The sequence below is a fragment of the Centroberyx gerrardi genome, chromosome 21, assembly GCF_048128805.1.
Source record: "Centroberyx gerrardi isolate f3 chromosome 21, fCenGer3.hap1.cur.20231027, whole genome shotgun sequence".
Classification (NCBI taxonomy): Eukaryota; Metazoa; Chordata; class Actinopteri; order Beryciformes; family Berycidae; genus Centroberyx; species Centroberyx gerrardi.
In genome coordinates, this window is record NC_136017.1 from 7,228,765 (window position 1) to 7,249,546 (window position 20,782).

Below are 20,782 nucleotides of genomic sequence, written 5' to 3' on the forward strand. Positions count from 1 at the left end.
AAAAGCTGCTGTTACATATTTTCCTGCCTGTACACTGCAAATTGTGTCTCATTCATGCCAAAAGCCGCTACCAAGCCCTGGCCTGAGCCTAAGCATGCACTTGATGCATGTTTATCTTGATATTAGTAAACCGAGAAGGGTGTGGAGAAGGGCAAAAGGTTCCCAAGGAGGGAAAATTACAGAAAAAATAAGAGGGGAACCACTTTTACTGCAAAAAGCAAACTATTTATTCTAGCTAGCAGTCACAAAGACGAAAACAGTGCCGTCAGCTGCCCAAGAAGTGAATCCATTATTTTCCTAGCTTGTTATTGAGATTCTTTTTTTTTTTGTGAGACAAAGAAACAACAAAAATGACTGCAAACGACAAAAGCTGCCCTGACGTCCTGCACCCCTTCCTCTCCTCTCGCTCCCCTCTTCCTTCGTGACTCACGGTAATGAGTCAGCGCTTGCGTCGGACGTCGCCCCGGACGTTTAGACCATCAGCAGAGGTTTACCACGCTGACTCAGAGCCAGGTTATAAACACAGAGATCGCTCTGTGTACACTGGTTTGTGTAGACATAATTCACATTCTAGGCGTTCAGACAGGGGAGGAGAGGAGAGACAGATCCGCAGGGTGGTGGTGGGAGGAGGAGGAGGAGGTGGAGGAGGTGGGTTTGGGTGGGGTGGACGGAGCAAACGAGAGGGTGCTGAGGGAGAGACAAGAGGAGGATGATGGGACCGGATGATGAGTTCCTTAATGCAGCATAGAAGGGATTTAAAGATGGCTGAGAGGGAGCTGGGAAAAGGAGCAATGCTGAAAAAAAATTACACCCCAATTAAAGGTGCTATGTGTAGCATTTTAACATCAATAAATCATCACCACATTCATTTTGATATATTAGTCTAATTACCATAAGCAAATAAGACCATTACATTGTGTTTCACCAGGTCGGATTTGGAGGGAAAATCTGCTGGATTGCTTTACGGCACAAAACAAGAAGAGGGCGCTGTTCTTCTAACTAACGCTTTCAGAGCTTCTTGCAACGGCAGATTGTGGAAAGAGTGAAAGGCCGATGGAAAGATCGCTTCCAGCATGTTTATCCTCGGCAGTAAAGCGAAAGAGAAAGCAAGCGCACATGGAGCAACACAAGGGAGGGGGGAGGGGGGGGGGAGCAGCAGCATTGTTTTTGCGACAGGAAGCATTGGGGTCGATGGGAAACATGGTCTAACAACACCACCGGCGTAACACGGAGACTTCCAGTTGTCTCCTTTGTTTACAGTAATTATACCACGATATCACAGTTATATATTGATGTTTAAAATGCTACACAGCTCCTTTAACCAGGCAGTTGTGTCTTTAACTCAGGTTCTGCTCCTCATTTAATATCCAAATGATTTTTTTTTTTTTTTTTTTAACCAAAGAAGCTTTGTGATGGCAGTCTTCCCTCTTATCAAAGCATTCCTCTTCTATGATCCCATCACATTAGGTTCCTTCCATTTCTTGTTTCAATGAAATGGTTTGATGTTCATTGGTCAGATCCATGCAGACTGGCTGAACTTCAAAGGAAAATCGTTCACTTGTGATTGTGTTATCCTGGCATCCTCTGCTTTCTGACTTCATGCTTAAATCCAGGAATCATTATATGGGGTTTTCCGTGTATACGTGTGTGTGTGTGTGTGTGTGTGTGTGTGTGTGTGCGTGCATGGATAGAGAGGGGAAGTGGTGATGGAATGTTTATTTGGTTAGTCCATAGGATACATCCATGGTGGTTTTGAGTCAAAACGCCCCATCGTGACCATAATTGAGTCAGTGTGGGGCCTGGCGGGGTCATCCAAGTGTATTATGGGAACTGTTTTACACACAGTTCCTGGCTCAGGAGAGGATAGAGTGAGGGGGAGAAGAGCAGACACACACACGCACACCCTGGACACCGATGTGGGAGAGAGAGATGAACTCGCTGAGGTGTTGTAAATTTGTCTTGCTTAAACTGTCAGAGAGAAGAATGGAGAGAAAGGAGGAAAATGCAGATGAGAGGAGATATAATGCATTTCAGTCCATATTTTATACATTGGTAACTGATTACAGCATGTAGCTGACTATTATAAGGTTGTTAAAGGCATGTAAGGTCAAATCTAACACACACACACCCACAGCAGACAAGCAGATACATACATGCAGACAGGAAACACACAAACGGGAGAGAGAGGGAGGTGGGACAAGAGAGGTGGAGGGGGGCCGAGTCTGAAATAATGAGAGATAACGAGATTGAGGGAGGAGTAGTTCCAGAGGACAGAGTGGGCGGGAGAGAGAGAGGGAAAGAGTAAGCAAGAGAAAGTACACAGAGGGGGGAAAAGACAATCGAGAAGGAAGGGAGAGAGAGAGCATGCATCATGATTCGTTGCATCATCTCTGATTACCCGCGACTTTGGCCCGCATCTACTGGAAGTGCGGACTGGAACATCTTTTCCATCACAAGGACTGAACTGGAGCTGCTCTGTATGGCGCTTGAAGATCTATTTAGCGATCAGCTGGCTGATAAATAAAATGGCAGTGGACATACAGCGGAAGGGACGTTCTTATCTAATTTCAGAAGAAAAAGCCTGGAATTTTTAGGTCTCATTTAGTAACAAACCGTCGCCATAGGGGCTTTTTTTAGTTATCCAAAAATAGAGAAGGGGTTCCTGATCTGAGCCATGCCGATGGGCAGGTCCATCCGGAGGCGCTTTGCCTCTCTGCGTTCATCCTGGAGGCGGAGCACTGGGTACCTGTTCAGCAAGGTAGGCCACGCCCACTCAGGAAGTCCTCAAAAGGTTTAAACGGTGTGATGGCACTTGTCGTATTTCCCTTTCACTGAATAGCTTCTACTTGCTTCGTTTGTCCTGCTACATCCATGGTCCTGCTGTTGTATATGTGTGTGTGTGTATTGATATGAATCATAGGGTGGGTAATTAATGATTAGCTGTATAAACACACACACACACACACACAGGTTCATCTTCAATTCAAAGTGAACTGTGGGTGTACATGGATAGATAGTGCTCTCCTGATGCGCCCGTTTTTTCCACTTCACACGCTGCATCGAATTCTGTGTGGCGTTCACGCACCCGTACTCCCGCGACACGACAGACTGTCCCGTAACACCCCCGACGCCCCCCATGTGAACAGACTGTTTCGTTTTGCAAACACCAGCGTCCGTGGTCCTGCTAGCATCTGGTTCCTGTCAAATCACTGTGAATTATGTTTCCCATTCTGGCTCTTTGAGGAGGGGGGGAGGGGGGTGGGGATGGGGATGGGGGTGGGGTGGGGTGGGGGGGGGGGGTTAGCTTCATCTCTTGTGAAACAGTTCTACGGCAACATGGAGAGCTTCGGGTTGTGTGTTTAACCTCACGCCATGTTTGGAGACCCCTCTCGCCGGTTGACGCAGCATCGCCGGGTAATCGCTTGACCAGTTAGTTCCCTCTGCATGGCATTGTGGGAAAGATGGAGAGTGTCACATCTTTTCAACATCAGCTGATGCAAGTTCTATCCAGCAGGGCACGGTTTTTCCTCCGGGCCAACAAACAGCCGACTCTCTACCGTCTATTAGGCGGTGATTATATATTTAGTAACGTTTCTCCCTCTGCAGCGCTGTCACAGTGAAACAGCCTCACTTTCACTCTTCCCCAGTAAATAGCTAGAGAGGGGACAGGCTAATTGAGGCGTGTGTTGGAGTCCTGACAGCATCTATACAGATCTGGAACATACTGATATATAGTCTTGTGCTTCTGTCTTCCTTTCTTTCTCTCCCTCTCTCTCTCTGTCTCTCTCTTTCTTTTTGTCCCCCCCCTCACACACTCTTATTCTTTATTTCCCCTAATTACAGGCCAACAGTTACATTGGTCTTCACACCTTCTGTCTCTCTCACTCGCTCTCTTTCTTCTGTCTCTCCCTTGTCCTCACTCTTTCTCTCCTCTCTCTTCTCCTCATCCTTTCTTTCTCTCTCTTTCCCTCTGTCGCTCTCTTGCATCCACTCTTTCTCTCCTCTTTCTTCTCATCCTCTCTCTCTCCCACTCTCTCTTGCTCCCTTTCTCTCCTCTCTCTTCTCCTCATCCTCTCTTCTCCCCCCCCCCTCTCTCTCTCTCTGTCTCTCTCTTTCTTTTTGTCCCCCCCTCACACACTCTTATTCTTTATTTCCCCTAATTACAGGCCAACAATTACACTGGTCTTCACACCTTCTGTCTCTCTCACTCGCTCTCTTTCTTCTGTCTCTCCCTTGTCCTCACTCTTTCTCTCCTCTCTCTTCTCCTCATCCCCCCCTCTCTCTTTCTCTCTGTCTCTCTTTTGCCCCCACTCTTTCTCTCCTCTCTCTTCTCCTCATCCTTTCTTTCTCTCTCTCTCTATCTATCTCTCTCTCTTTCTTTCCCTCTGTCGCTCTCTTGCATCCATTCTTTCTCTTCTCTTTCTTCTCATCCTCTCTCTCTCTCTCCCACTCTCTCTCTTGCTCCCTTTCTCTCCTCTCTCTTCTCCTCATCCTCTCCCCCCCCCTCTCTCTCTCTCTTTTTATCCCTCCTCACACACTCTTATTCTTTATTTCCCCCTGATCACAGAACTGTTACATTGGTCTTCACACCTTCTCTCTCTCTCACTCTCTCTCTCTCTTTCTTTCCCTCTGTCTCTCTTTTTCCCCACTCCCCTCTCTCTTCTCATCCCCTCTTTCTCTCTCTCTCTCTCTCTCTCTCTCTCCCTCAAAAACATTTTCAGTTTCAGTTCTGTGATCTGACTTTTCTGTTATAGCTTATGTCAGATTGTAATTCAATAACCTATGGAGGCCTCATCATCATTACCAGATGGAGTTTCCTTATGAATCGCTTTCTCTCTCTCTCTTCCTCTGTGTGTGTGGTGTGTGTGTGTGTGTGTGTGTGTGTGTGTGTGTGTGTGTGCTGTCCAGGGATCAACGAGGTCCTGCAAGAGCGTGGAGACGAGACGAAGGCAGTCGCAGTAAGACACAACACTGTCACACCGCAGCGTTGTACACACACTTAACTTCATCACACAAACAGCAGAGTCTCTGTTCATCTGGTTCAAAACAATACAGTGGCCAGCTGGTCAGAAAAATATGCTGTTTGTGTGAAGTCTCTTTCACATGGAAATCAGTGGGATAAAACTACAAAACAGAATTACAATAGATTAAGCGATCAAATATTTTTTGTAGGATCATTTCATACAAAAAGGATCTTTTTTTTTTTTTGCCCAAATTCAAAGCTCACAGTTGAAAACTATTCAGCTTCCTTTGTTCCTCAACTTATGAGGTTTGTTCAAAAGGGAAACTGAAAAAAATTGAAAAAGCAACTCCTTGTATTACAAAATGATTGGTGGGACAAACATAAAATGAGTTCTGGTACTTTTTTATGAATAGGAAATACCATAAATCAATTGTTGATACTCTTACAAACTGGATCCTCTATTGTTCCACATATTGAATGATGAACATCAAGTAATGATTGTTTTCTGAACTCGACATATGGCCTTTTGGAATATAACCCTTCATTTCACTCTTTGCCCCCTGCTCTCTGTTGTGTGTTATTCTTCAAGCATGGCTGTTTCTCATGCACGGCTCTACTGTATACACACCGGCCAATAGGGCCGATCGCTGTTTGGCCGACGCGATGGATTGCGCAACATCAGCAGAGATCATGTCAACAGTCAGTGGAGGATTGTAAATCTTTTCTTTTCCGAGAAATATGAGCTCGAGCCGAGGGAGTTTACATTTGATCGTGAATGTAGATATTTGCGACGGAGTATGTTGTTGCCCCAGAGAGGAACTGGATGAAAAGTTCTCACAGCAATTGTAAATCAAGATTGACAACAATCCTTGCAAAGATGTAAGATAAGTGAGTATCGCTGAGAATTTAAATTCATCATCCAAACACCCAGAGAACAACCTGGCGATCCTGCCTCCTATGTGGCTGCGCACACTCATGATAAGTCACGGTATAATGTAAATGCCTAAAATGTCTAACGTCCCTCTCCCTCCCTCCCTCCCTCCCTCTGCTGCTGCAGGAGTCAGAGTGTGGTTCAGGCCATGGAGGAGAGCTATGAGGTGGATCTGGTCTACATCACAGAGAGGATCATCTCCGTCTCCTTCCCCGCCGCGGCCGAGGAGCGCAGCTACACCACCAACCTGAAGGAGGTGGCGTCCATGCTGCGCTCCAAACATGGCGAGCACTATCTGGTGAGGAACGCCATGTGATTCAGGGTCACACTCACTCCTTGTGTTTCATGTTAAGATTTGATTTGTTACCTGGCTTTAGATGACAGAAACTTGACTTCTGCTGAGTTGAGATCCACCAATTGAAAACTGACACTCTTAAAGAATGCTTGATTATACATACAAATAAATTCTGGTGCTTTGTAAAGGATAGTAAGTAAGTCCTTAGTTCAAATATTGTAACACTTGCATAGACTGTGTCTTTTATGTTTTGGAGGAATTGAAAAATTTTCTTTTTCTAACATGAATAATGGTTTAAAATGATTTTGAAGTAGATCTCTTCAATTGTTGTTTTGGTCAGTACAGAATCAGCAGTTTTTTTCAACACACACAGAAAGTTTGTGCTTCTGTTGATGTTGAGTATGTAGGGAAATTTCTTAGTGTTTCAGGTAAAATAATTTACTGATATTTAAGTGGATCACATGTCCGGTGGTGCTCTGATGTATTAATATTTGGTCTCTCTCTCTGATTTCAGATGCTCAACCTGAGCGAGCGGAGGAGCGACTTAGTCAAGTTAAACCATAAGGTACAAACTCCTTGCCGACTAAAACATTTTTCATTTTGAATTACTAAACAATAAATAACCCCATAGACATATTAAACTGTTCAGGAACACACACGCACACACACAAATGCACATACAGGTAGCAGGGTGGCAATTTCCGTATGGGGAACAATAAAAGTGTTTCTCATCATACACACCCACATCTTTTAACGAGTGCTGATATTGTCCTGGTCTGCGTAACCCTCTTCAGATTCTGGACTTTGGCTGGCCAGACCACCATGCACCGGCACTGGATAAGATCTGCAGCATGTGCAAGGCCATGGACACATGGCTCAACGGAGACCCGCGCAACGTGGTGGTGCTACACAACAAGGTGAGGCAGCAGGGGACCAATACAGTTATAAGACTGTTTAAACACAAAAATAGGAGGGGGGGAAACATCTGTTGTAGCTTTGTCAAGGACTTACTGTGTGTTCATACGGAGATCTTCTCCCCCGTGTCCACCGAGACCAGCTATTGTTCAGAGTTTAAAGGGATAGTTATTCTTAAATGTGAAAAATGTGGTTGTTTTTTATCGTAATCCCTACCGTGACACACTTTGGGAGTCTGCCGACCTCATAAAATTGATAGAAATTCTCTCTTTGGATCCCTTTTTGTGGAAAGTAATTTGTTGGGCTTTAGTCTACAGCGCTCTCCCCGTTCATCATTCGGTCGGCAAGAGAAAGCATCGCATTATCTCCCCTCTTCGTTGGAGTTATTTTCTATTCAACAGGCCTCAGGAACCTGTAAGAGTGTGCAATTTGTTCGCGTCTTTGTTTTGTTGCTGCGGTGTTTTGACTAAGGTCCGCCGATGCACTTTTGTCTACTCTCTTGTGCAAACGTACATTATTTGCACTTGTCGTCCTGATGATTGTACAAGGCAAATCAGGATCAATAAATCATCGCTCTTCATCATTTATTCATTCAAGCAGCAGAGGACTGCATTTCCCTGGTCAGGAATTGTACTTTTCTTTCTCTTATTCTGGAGCGGTTTCTTCTGTTTTTAGGGAAGAAAAAGACTGTACCCTCATGCAGTAAATCTTACTGGATCAATTTTATTTTATTGAGCCTAACACTAAAAAAAATAACCTTTAGAAGCAAATGTTTTTTAGTGTCTCCACTTTTGTCTTCAGATATGTTGCTTTCCAGAATCTGTGGTCATTTTAAAGAGGCAGAGTGATCAAACTTTATTTATGGTATTGTGGCACATGCCAGTTGGTGGACTCTTTCATCAGAGTCCTAGACTTTCAAATTCATGTAACTTGCTGAGCAATCAGTCACTTTTAAGGATTTATTTATTCTTCTGTTTCAACATGTTTATGACATAAACCTTTGAACTTGATTAAATGATCTATCATGCATATTTAAAAGCCTTGTGCTCTCTCTGTCTCTCTCTCTCTCTCTCTCTCTCTCTGTCTCCCTCTCTCTCTCTCACTCTCTCTCCCTCTCTCCCTCTCTCTCTCTCTCTCTGTCTCCCTCTCCCTCTCTCTCTCTCTGTGTGTGTGTGTCTCTCTCTCTCTCTCTATGTCTCTCTCTCACTCTCTCTCCTCTCTCTCTCTTTCTCTCTCCCTCTCTTTTTCTCTCGCTCTCTCACTCTCCCCCCCCCCCCCCCCCCCCTCTCTCTCTCTCTCTCCCTCTCTATCTCTCTCTCCCTCTCTCACTCTCTCTCACAGGGGAATCGAGGTCGAACCGGGGTGGTGGTGGCTGCGTACATGCACTACAGCAACATATCCGCCAGGTATAAAACATTTAAAACCACATTATCTAAAACCCAAATCCAGTTTATAATCAGTAAAAACACATTGTAGGACCTCCTGAAGCTCAACACAATAGAATATATTGTTGGCTGTCCTGAATTTAAAGGGAAAGATTGATCAAGAGAGGTGAAGAGTTGAGGCTGTCAATATTGAAAAAGCAGCATTACAGTATTTTGATCCCGCAGCTTCACCTAATCACTTCAGATCTCCTCATCGCGGGGTTTTGTGAGGACAGACGCACCAATCCATAACAGTTAGGCCCCGAGGTCTGGGACTTGAGCAGCCTTGAAAATTAAACACCGATGTGATTATTATGGCAAAACACTCCGTCCTGGCAGGCTTATTTTTCTGGCTCTGCGAGAAGGCGCTCTACAAATGTCATCATTCTTTAATGCAACCAGATGTTAATAGGTGGGACGGTGCCATGAAGGGCTTAAAACTGCTTTGTAAATGATGAAAGCCAGAGGATATTTCTAAAACACTCTAAAACTGGGGGAAAAATCTTCAGGTCGCAGTTTTCCAAAACACAGACAGTTGTTCATACTCTGTAATATACACTATAGGATGAAAGTGCAGGGAACGCTAGATCGTAACGCAACAAACAAGGAACGAAGACCAGAAGAAAGAGTGGTGTTTGGAAGATGGAGGCGTGTGTGTGTGTGTGTGTGTGTGTGTGTGGTTGGAGGCCACACTATGAAGAAAGATGGTTCATTATGTTCATTAATATCTCATTTTGTGTCATGCAGCGCTGACCAGGCGCTGGACAGGTTTGCCATGAGACGCTTCTACGAGGACAAAGCTCTTCCTGTGGGTCAGCCGTCCCAGAGAAGGTCAGTTATTACATCACTTCCTGTTTGCTGACGTCCTTTTACTCCGTGAGAGAGTGACCGGTGGAATCTGTTTCAATGGAGATTAGAGCTGAACAATTAATCGGAAAAAAATTGAAATCACAATATGAACTTCTGCAATTTCCAAATCGCAGAGGCTGCAATTAATTGCTTAAGAGAGAGATGTGTTCAAAATGGTGTTTTAGAGCTGCAGGTAATCTTTGTAGTACAATATTGGTGAAAACCTTTCATCATATGCAAACTCAGCTAATCCTGCTCAGTGACATCTATTTTTCTTTTAACAATATCACTTTTCTTTAAACTATTTTAAAGTTCTGAAAAAATTCTGACACAACTGATATGAATCGCAGTTTAAATCGCAATAGCAATATTCTATCAAATAATCGCAATTCGATTTTTTTTCAATTTCTTTCAGCACTAACAGAGATGAAAATTGTTGAATGAACATGAATGGAACAGAAACAGTAAGAAACATCAATGCCACAGTGAATGAAAACGAATAAGAGTTCACATAAAATCTAAAGTTCATCTGATCACATACTGTACATATATAAGTCTCAGGACATGATATGTGAGAATAGAAGAGTATATTGCAATAGGGAGGAATAGTAAGATTTAAGGACTTGTATAGCTTGATGGAAGATGAAGAAGAACTTTGTTGACATTGATGGAAGAAGAAGAAGAAGAAGAAGAAGAAGAAGAAGAAGAAGAAGAAGAAGAACTTTATTGATGTTGATGGAAGAAGAAGAAGAAGAAGAAGAAGAAGAAGAAGAACTTTGCTGACCCTGTGCCAATGAATAACCGGACAAAATTGAGTTATAGAAAATGTGACTATTCCCATCCTCTCAACTCCAATCTGTCCCATTTTGTTTTTGGAACATTTCACAGAGGAAATTCTTTCGTTTTTTTGTTCTGTTTATCTCCAATTTAGGTTTAATTGAGATAATTGCGAGAAAATGTCACGGAAGAGAGAGAGGCATCTATCTTTTCCTTCTGAGGGATTCCTCTGCCGTCTCCGGGGAGGCGGCGGGGCCTTGGTGGCAGCTCATTCCTGTCTCCTTAGCGTCTCGCAGAACAGTCGGAGGCATATTTCCCCTAATATGATTTCTTCTGGGTAATGAAATCGGCAACAAGAAGACGAAAACTCAAACCGCTTTTAGCGCTCTGTCTACTTTGTGTTTTGGCGTCGTCCCGTCCCCGTGAACAGAGAGCAATACGGCGGAGCAAATTCCAAACCAGAGTGGGTTAAACCAATCAAGAGTGGTTCATAGGTATTTTAGCAATCTCTCTTTTTGACTGCAGCTCACTCAAGGGGGCGGTAGCGAGTGTTTTATCTTCCAACACATCCCAGACCACCCTTCAGTTATAAATCTGCTCCAACTGTATATATTATAAACCTCTGAAGCCTCGTCTGCGTTATTGCACGGTCAAAGTTAACTGCTTAAATGCTCGTTGGATCCTTGACTCCTCGCCTTCTCTCCTCAGTCTTGATCCTAGTTCATCTTGTGAAGGCTGAGTATAGGAAAAAGGGTGCAGGCAGTTAAGTGGAGAGACACTGAAACACAGGGAACTCCAGCAGGATTTACTCCACTCCACTTCAGCAGCCAGCTCATTCTCTAGCAGGTCTATAGGCTCTTGCCCTCTCTGCCCTGCTGCTATTTCCTGCTTCGGATATAATTATCTCTGCCCCGGAGTCTGCGAAGTATTATGGTCTGGAATGTGTGACATTAACATCGAGAGCGGGAGAGGAGCTAGATCTGCCGCTGCCATGGTAACAGACCAAGCTGAAACATGATTGAAAGCACAGATATAGGCTTCTGGAAGTTTGGATTAAAGGTGCTACGTGTTGCAGTTTAACATCAGTAAAACACAATGAGACATTAGTATGATTACTATAAACTAACAAAACCAGGAAGAAGATTGGCAGCCTCTACACTGCATTTTACATTACACAATCTGCTGGATTGCTTTATGGCATAAAAGAGGAAGAGGGCGCTGTTCAGTGCAAATGGAGATAAAAGTTTTCAGAGTTTCTCACAGTGGCAGATTGAAAATGACAAGTGAGAGGCAGATGGAAAAATAATGTTATCCTCCTTCTTGCTCTCATTTGTTTACGGCAATTATGTCAAGGTATCGCAAATAATTTGGTAATGATATGTTGATGTTTAAACATGCTGGGATATGAATATGTCTTAGATGCTGTGGAGATTTTGCTATGTATTCAGTTTGATGTCACACACACACACACACACACACGTTCTGTTACGCGGCCCCTTCCTCAACCCAGCTGTGCTTTCGTGGCTTCCTGGCACAGTCTAATTGAATTTCAGAGAGGCTAAACCATCTGGCCACTGACAGCAGAGCAGGGGGGGTGGGGGGGGGGGGGCCGCACGGGCCGACCCGGCGGTCAAGGTCACACTCGGTATCATCATCATTATCATCATTAACAACCAGACCGCACTAACTCAACAGACCCCCGCCTGGCCTCTGTACACGCCGATTCGCTCTGACATTTCCCGTAGTGTGTAAAGGCTGTTTTACAGTCAAAGTGGAATTTGGGTCTGGCTGCGTTGTTGGAGGTAAAGGTGAACCGCACAGGATGAGGTTTAGTCCAGTGTGGATTTTGTATACAATCCTTCCTGTGGGTCCTGACGCGCTCAGAGGCAGTAAGGTGGTAGAAGTACACAAATTCCTTACTCAAGTCAAAGAGCAATATACTCACCTAAAGATATACTCTGGTAACAGTTGAAGTACCATTTCAAATCCTTCACTCAAGTCAAAGTATAAAAGTACATGGTCTTAAATTGACTTAAAGTATAAAAGTAAAATTTCAAATGTACTAAACTGGTTCTCTGTTGAGCGTTCCTCTGAATCCCAGATGAGAAAGAGTCAGCAGCTCAAATCACTAACGTTAATTCTCTGCTCTCTTGTTGCTTCTCTCTCTGTCCCTTTCCCTCCTTTTTGGTGTCTGATGTGTGAAAAAAAAAAAAAGATGATGATGAAAAAAGTTGATGATTTCCAGAGTAACGAGTCTGTTTTGAAAATGTAGTAGTAGGAGTAGAAAGTATAGATTCTAGGAGGAGTAGAAAGTCTCGATTTTTCTTTTGAAATGTAGTGAGTAAAAGTAAAAAGTCTTAAGTGAAAGATAAACTCGAGAGATACTTGAAAATCTTACTTAAATACAGTAACAAAGTATTTTTACTTTGTTACTTCCCAGCTCTGCTTAGAGGCAGTGTAGTGGCTTAAAATCCCTGACTTTGCAAGTTAACTGCAGCTTAATGATTCATATCTGACCCTTTATTTACCCTTTTACCATTTTTTACCCTTTTTTTTTCGTTCTTGACTTAGTTTGGGATTTGAACCAGTGACCTGATGCAACGCTGCTTTTCTTTTGTCTGCAGGTATGTGCGATACTTCAATGGCCTGCTCTCTGGACACATAAAGATCAACAACAAGCCTCTGTTCCTGCATCATGTCATCATGCACGGCATACCCAACTTTGAGTCCAAAGGTGGTGAGCATCCAAAAAAACATACTTAAGTGTTTTCTGCATACTGTCCTTCAGTTGGATTCATTTTATTGCTGGCATTGTCAAAAAGGTTTCAATTTCTGTTTATTTCTCTTCACAGGCTGCCGTCCTTTCCTGAAGATCTACCAGGCAATGCAGCCAGTCTATACGTCAGGAATATAGTAAGGACACTTTTTTTTCCCCCAGTTCAGTGTTTGTGTTTCATGTCTGTTTCATGTCTGCAAGATCGATCCTATTTGGAATCTAGTAATTAAATGTTAACAGATTATTATTCCATTTATTCCCGCAGCAATGTGCAAGGAGACAGCCATACCAGTATCTGCATCACCATTGAACCCGGCCTGCTTCTAAAGGGAGACATCCTGGTAAGATTTCAACTTATATACTGGTTGAACTTTGACATACAGTTGGTCTTTGGGACAGAATCACATAAATGATGCTTTGTCTGAAATAATGTTCTCCTCCTCCTTTGACTCTTTTGCTTTATTTGTGTCCGCTTTTGTGTCTTTTCTATTGCCCTATCCTCCCCATCCCTCCGTCTCTCCCCTTTGCTGTTGTGTCTTTTCCTACCACTTTGCTCTTGCTTGATTGTTTTATGGTCACAGAAATATTGTCAGGGCACTAAGGCCTTTACACTCTTGAATTTTGGTTGCTTGTAATTTTGCTGAATTGAAGATTATTCTACTGCTGCACTCATTGTTTCTCGTTCTGCATAAGAGCTAAATATCAAAATGTAAAATGTCAAGTAGATGCTTTTCCCAAAATGCACTGACTTGACTGACTGACTGACTGATTGACTGACACATTGATTTGTCGATTGATCTTGCCACCCTGACTCTCCCCCCTAGTTGAAGTGTTACCACAAGAGGTTCAGAAACCCCACCAGGGACGTGGTGTTCAGGGTGCAGTTCCACACCTGCGCCATCCACGACCTGGGAGTGGTGTTCGGGAAGAACGAGCTGGACGAGACCTTCAAAGGTACCTGCTCTCTTGGTGTGTGTGTGTGTTTTCGTGTGTATCGTGTGTGTGTTTGTGTGTTTGTCGATCCTTTGTATCATTTTGAAATTAGAGGGGGGAAAAAACAGCGTGTGTGTATGAGGCAGAGACCGGAAAAGTCAATTCTAATTCAAGACTAATTTCCAGAGGGAAGGACACCGGAGGCATCATATTCACATTCTTTTTTTTACAATTATTTAGATTTCTCCATAGAAATACATACACAGAAGAGCATAGAGGTATTAAAGACAGAACTAGGACCAAGACCAATTAGTGATCTAGATACCAAACCAAAAAACAATATTGGACTCAAGAACTATAGCCTTGTTGTGTTTGTGTGTATTTGTGTGTGTAAACATGCATATTAGTGTGTGTGTATAGCAGATCTGAGTCAAGTATTTATTTTAACCTGCTTGGAGTACCAGATATGTAGGATTCAGTGTATCAGGACAACTCAGATAGTGTCAGGTAAGTTGTCAGTCACAGAACAGTATGCTAAACCGAGGTTCAGATACTTTCCTGTGATTGTCTGTATTTTGTGGCACTCGTTGGTCCGATGTGATGCTCCAAGCAGGTTTGTACTGTTTGTACTATTTGACCCAGGTCTACATGTGTACAAGTTTGTGTGCTTGCATGTTTTCCATGGTTAATAAAAATAAAAAAAGTCATTTGTATACTGTGTGTGTCTCTGTGCAGATGAGAGATTCCCAGAGTATGGGAAGGTGGAGTTTGTTTTCTCATTTGGACCAGAAAAAATCAAAGGTAATCCATTTTTTCCAAACCGAAGGGGAAAAAAAGGTCTAAAGAAATATTGAAGTTCAATATATCTTAAGGGATAAATGAACAGATCTGGAGTATTGGTCGTCATGACGATATGAAGAGTTCTATTCCAAAATATATTCATTTCAGAAAAAAAACAAAAGAAGAAAATCCTTACCTGCCATTAATCAGTTAATCTCTCAAACATCTACAGGATTAAGTCTGTAAAATTGTTGTTGTTTTGTCAACTAAGAACTACAGTTACCTGCTATCTTTAAAAGACTACTATCATTTTATTTCTAATTTTATGCAATCAGTCATTTTGTAAGAGCAGGTGTCACTTTTTCCAAATTGTGGATATCTCCTTTTGGAATGACACTTCATATGCATAATACTCTTCCATCTGATTTGATACCCTCCATTTGAGGACTTCATTACCCATCATGCAATGTGTTCCTCAGGCCTAAGCCACCTGGAGAACGGGCCGAGTGTGTCTGTGGACTACAATACCCAAGACCCCCTGATCCGCTGGGACTCCTACGACAACTTCAACCACCGCTGTGAGGACACTGCGGAGGGTGAGTGGGATACACACACACACACACACACACACACACAGATATGTAAGCACACAAACCCACGTGCACTCCCAGGCACACAGATGGACTCGTGCACTCCCAGGCACACAGATGGACTCGTGCACACACACACACGCACAGACACACACACTTTGATGGATTGCTTGTCTCCACTCATCCACAGCTACTAATAGAGACTTCCAGACTCACATGCTGTCACATGTCTGGTAGTGCTGCTTTCGGTAATTTGGTAAGGTGGGATGATGTGTTTCCTACCAAATTCTCAGAGGCCGAGCTCATGCAAGAAAAATACATATAGGGAACGGTTCATAAGAGGCTTTGTTTGTGCACTTTGCGTTGTTTTGCTTTTAGCTTGCAGCGTGCGAGAAGGGAATTCAGGTGAGGAGCGATCGAGAGCGTTCAGTCCATCGCTCTATTCTTTAACATTAGCAGACACTCTATATCTTTCTCCTGCTCGCCCTCCACCTCTCCTCTCTTCTCAGCTGCCAGTGACAGCAACTTCCCCAGCCCCCCCCCCCTTTCCCACCCCCAGCCCCCCCAAGCCTGTCAATTAGGCCTTTAAATAGCCGCTGCAGAAATAGGTGGGCGTCAGTCGCCCTGCTACTGGCTGCCCCCTCCCCAGGGGGTTGTAACCTGAAACAACCACCATCCCCAAGTCCCACAAGTGCACCATACACCCCCCCTCCCCTCCACCCAACAAACCCACCTATCTCCATCCACTCCTTGCTCTAGTGCCAGGAATTAAGGAATTTGAAATTTGGGTATCTTGTGCCTCCTTCCTATCCAGCCTTCCATCGCTTTAGAACAGCACTGTTCTCTTGCACAGGGAAGTAGAGGGCATGTGTGGGTATTTGTGCTTATTGTGCATTGTTTATATGTAAGGTAGACAAATTGTCCCATAACTGAAAGGCACACAGGCTTGATCCCCAGAACAGCCAGTGTGTGTTTATCTGTCCTGTCAAAGTGTCATTGAGTAAGACACTGAACCTACTTGTTCAATCATTGTAAATCACTCTGGATGAGTGTCACTGCCAAATACCCAAAATATAAAATGTGATTGAATTGCCTTGCTTTCATCTACTTGCTTTCATCTTTTACTACTGTAAAACCTCACAAAACCTAATTTTATGTCCAGCCCCCTGTACAGTAAAGACAAGTGATACAGCAGTGATCCAGGGCCAGGATTAAAGGAAGAATCCACAGCTATTGGCGATGCACCTTGCTTTTCTTGTGTGGTGGTGTATTTTTCTTATTCCCGTAGATAACTGGCCATACATAGATGACATGATGTCATGTGAGGTATTCGCTGAACGTCAGGTTTTGGTGTCAGTCCCTAAGAATCAAAGAGCGAGGGGCTTCTTCCTAGAGCCGCCATTTTGCACCAAGAGACGTTCAACAATCACACAGGGAGAAATCCATCGTAGAAGAGGAAGAGAGACCTATTTCTCCACCTACAGAAGCCTCAATAGACCAGAATGCAATGCAGCCACAGCTTGCATCCTTGTGGATCTGTCGTCAGTAGTGTGTGAAATACAACACCCCCTTCAACAGCTTTTTTGTCAGTTGAGCAACCGGACACAACACAACATGGTATTGTTGTCTCTCCACCAAACGTATTATGCCATTGCTATCACTCTGTCTCCTACATGTATAACCCACAGCTAAATGCAACAAGAATTTTTCTCATTCCCCGCGAAAATCACTAACTACGTAGACGTAGGTGAAGCAGGTTGAGGTAAAGTGGGTACATCAAAAACGTAAATTACAACACTTCAGAATAACTCCTGGAATGCATTGAACATCATAAATTGATTATATCAAACAGTGTAAGAGTATCCAATGATGATTTTTTTCTTTCAGAGAGGCTGTCAGCCATTGGTTTAGGATGCCTGACAGTCTTACAGAAAGTCCCTTACACCCCCTCATTCATTGTGACTTACAAGGAAAATAACAGATTTGCGATCAGAAGCGTTAATCTGAGAACCTAAATGAGCACAGGCCCGATGCATAAACAGGAGGATCTACTCCCCCTCAGTTGAGTCAGGGCTTGGCAGCCATTGTGGTGCTGCAATCATTTTATATATGGGATTTTTTATGGCTTTGCAAAGACCGTTTCATTTTTATGAACTTCCCCGGAGAACCGTTGTAGTAATTGCTGTGTTGCAAAAAGGTCATCGGGAATCGCCAGGATTGCAATTTTGATCCTAATTGAATGGGCGGCACTGTTCTCAGCACTCAGCAGAAAATCGCTTGGCCAGTTTACTCGCTTTCATTTCTCTAATTGCAGGCTTCGTGCTCGTACTTGGATGTGAGAACTCGCATATGCAGAGGAACTTAATGGAAGAACGCAATGTCTATTTCTGCAGAGGTTGAACACACCAGGAATGAACCAGGTCTTGGTTGTTTTGGAGGCCATGGGGTAGATTTGTGTGTTTGGCAAATGTGGGTTTCGGTTTGGACAAGTTTTATTCATAAAAGATGCAGCCCTGTGAGATCAACTGTATCCAAAAATAGGTTCCAACAAATTTCAGGAAAATTATATAACTCTTATATCATCAAAATTGAAATGAAGAGAATAAAAGTACGTTGGAGATTTGCTTTGTTGGCATGAAAAGTCATTTACAGATATAGGGGAAAAGATTATAAAAGACTGTTAATAGGTACTGAGACAGAGTTAATAAGATGTAAAATACTTACACTTTTGAGTTGGCATGTAAACCCAGGTGAACACACACACACACACACACACACAGCGGTGCTACATGGCTAACATTGATTAGCTTCATGACAGAATGGGCTATTTTTACACGTTGCAGCACAGTGGTCACTAATCGCTCAACAAGTATCAGTTGAAGAATTCAGACTTGTTTATTTGTCTGGGTGTTAAATGAGCGTTTCATCCTCAGGCGTTGATGTCCGGGCGCATCCAGACCGCGGCTAGCTTTCGCCGACGCCATTTTTAACATAGTCCAGCGACCTTGGAAATCCGCTTGAAAGGGCTCAACGAAAGATAGGTGTCTTTAAAAGGGTTTGTAGGCTTAGCGAGCTTAGAGTTGTGTGTGTGTTTCATACGGACGCACGCGCTCGCAGAGAATGTGAGGAGAGGCGTCGTTAGCTTACTTTAACAGTAGGTATTTGTGAACGCCTGTGCTGTGTCAAGAGGGTTTGCACTTAAACAGTCGTCGAGTGCGGCTGTGTGCAGTGTGTGTGCATCAGTTTGGCAAAGAATGGCTGTAAATGCGTGCGTCCATCTGTGTGTGTGTGTTTGTGTCCATGTGTGTACAGTATGTGCATGCAGATCCACCTATGTTTGCCTGTGAATGCGCGTGTGTGTTGGGTTTTTGGAGTGTGTGCTTTTATATGTGTGTGTGTGTGTGTGTGTGCAGTGCACCTTGTGTTTGTCGGCTTGTCTTTGCTCCACTAATAGCCCTGTGGTCCGGCAGCTGTCGACCCGGAGGTCAAAGCAGTCAGAGGGCCACTGTTTGGGCCACGGAGCAGCCGTACAGCTCCACTGCACAGCTATGAGCAGATCTGTTAAATACTGTAGATGGTTTGACTTCACATGGGGAAATGTACTTGATTAACAATCCACTGTAGTGATATGAAATTTGCCTTCCTATGCTAAAAAGTCAAAGACATTTTTAAGAACAACTTTATTTTCAGATTGACGACCAAGAGTTCTTTAAAAGATGCTACGTTTAAAGAGCTCATTTTAACATTAATGAATCATTACCACATTTGATACATTAGCATAATTACCGTAAACAAATGAGACCATTGCAGAGAAGATTGGCAGCCTCTACCGGCCTCTACACTGCATTTTACATTGTGTGCCAACGCATCTGATTTTTGGGCGCTGTTCTTCCAGTGCAAGCGAAGCTGAAGCTTTCAGATTTCTCTTACAATGGCAGATGGTGTGAAAGGCCGATGGAAAAATCACTTCCAATGTGTTCATCCTCTTCAGTCAGGCAAAATAGAAAACAAACACAATGGAACAACGGCAGGGAGGGGGAGAGGGGACAAGAGGAGGACAAGAAGGAAGAAGAAAATTTAGACTTGTGACATTTTCCGGCAACAGCAGTGTGGTACAGAAAGTACAATAGTCTGATGAATATGTTGAATATTACATTACTGAATGTGTAATATTGAAAGGCCCAGAACGAACATTTCTGAATTAAATGTTGTGTTAGTGAAAGCAGCAAAGACTATAATGAGTTATCGAAATTATTCTCTCATATATTCTCCGCCTACAGTGTCTTGCCACAGCAAATCAAATGGATGAGAATGAGTCAAGTGTGTGTGTGTGTGTGTGCGTGTGTGTGTGGTGTGCAGAGCAGCAGGCCCAGTGACAGCTCAGGCTGTCTTCCTTGTTTACTGCCCTCATCCCATATTTGGCTGGGGCAGAGCGCTGAAACATGTCTGGAATAGCTGGATAGAGACAGAGAGAGAGACAGAGACAGAGACAGAGAGAAAGACAGAGTGAGAAAGAGGGAGAGGGGGAAAAAAGACCAAACTTTTGCAAAACTTTTTTCTCTTTTTTGCCAAAAGTCAAGAGTGAATCCCTTTTTGGTAGCTGGTTGTCGCTGGAGTTTGAGTGAGGGAACGATAGAGAGAAGTAGAGAAAGAGAGGGCAAAATGAAGCCAAATGGAGGAGGGAAGGAGAGCTGGTGAATGGTAAGACCTTCAGATTACAACCAGCAACTTTCTTTAGAAATGAGAAAACCCTGTAGACTCGATATGATCATGTGTAGCTGGCTGTGTGAATGTGGCTGCAGGACTTTTTCAAATTCAAACATCGTCAAACCTTTTCAGACGTTGCTGCTTGTGTGGTTTTGTGCAGATCAAATGGTTCCTTATATGGATTTTTTCCCTTTAAAATGCCACATTCCTTATTGTCATTGTTGGCAAAGACAAAATGACAAGAATACAAGTTTCTGTCCATTTGGTCCGCAGACATGAGTCTATTTGCCTGTTTATTATGTTTCCATGTCAACATTGTTGTTTCCTGTGTGTTTGGCATCTATATGGTATAAAATGAATCATGGAGCGAGCAGTCTGTGTGTGGAACATTTTATGAGCGGGCTGCAATTAGGGTGTACCAAAACTATTAAGGACCTTGGTTGGTAACTTCATGTGAGCTGCAGAGCTTGGATAGGAATACAGAGAGCGCAGGGTTTGGTTTATAAAGTGCTCTTCTTACTTTTTGTGCAGTGGGTGACAGCGGGCATGGCCTTGCTGCAGTGGAATTAGTATTTGACGAGTTTTGTTACAAAATGTGATAGGCAGCGCTCGGAAAAAGTGGCACCTTCTCTTACAAAATGACTGATAGCACAAATTTAAAACAAATTATGGTACTTTTTAGGTCATAGACTGGCGAAATAACTCTTTTACAGATAGGATCATCTGTTTTCTAGAGATATTGAACTTAGGGAAAGGATTTGTTCGAGAATGGATTTAGAACATTTTGGAAATCTTTGTTAGCTAGCTATTTTATTGGTTGATTGATTGATTTTATTTCAGTG

At 43.3% G+C, this 20,782-nt stretch overlaps 2 protein-coding genes across 2 annotated transcripts in view; both read left to right on the forward strand.

The window, feature by feature from the left end:
* Window positions 1–2,649: 2,649 nt before the first annotated feature.
* On the forward strand, window positions 2,650–6,953 carry LOC144543041 (tensin-1-like). The gene is made up of 5 exons (XM_078291243.1): window positions 2,650–2,758; window positions 4,909–4,958; window positions 6,021–6,192; window positions 6,704–6,754; window positions 6,948–6,953. Exons 1-5 carry the CDS (start codon window positions 2,675–2,677, stop codon window positions 6,951–6,953), a joined length of 363 nt encoding a protein of 120 aa, XP_078147369.1. The 5' UTR covers window positions 2,650–2,674.
* Window positions 6,954–6,995: 42 nt separating this feature from the next.
* tns1a (tensin 1a) overlaps window positions 6,996–20,782 on the forward strand; it is a 51,352-nt gene continuing 37,565 nt past the window's right edge. Inside the window, exons 1-9 of the mRNA XM_078290996.1 lie at window positions 6,996–7,106; window positions 8,446–8,510; window positions 9,276–9,359; window positions 12,779–12,891; window positions 13,007–13,067; window positions 13,196–13,271; window positions 13,755–13,884; window positions 14,599–14,664; window positions 15,123–15,239. Coding sequence (XP_078147122.1) covers window positions 7,041–7,106; window positions 8,446–8,510; window positions 9,276–9,359; window positions 12,779–12,891; window positions 13,007–13,067; window positions 13,196–13,271; window positions 13,755–13,884; window positions 14,599–14,664; window positions 15,123–15,239 — 778 coding nt within the window. The 5' untranslated portion in view covers window positions 6,996–7,040. The remainder of the gene's footprint in view (window positions 7,107–8,445; window positions 8,511–9,275; window positions 9,360–12,778; window positions 12,892–13,006; window positions 13,068–13,195; window positions 13,272–13,754; window positions 13,885–14,598; window positions 14,665–15,122; window positions 15,240–20,782) is intronic.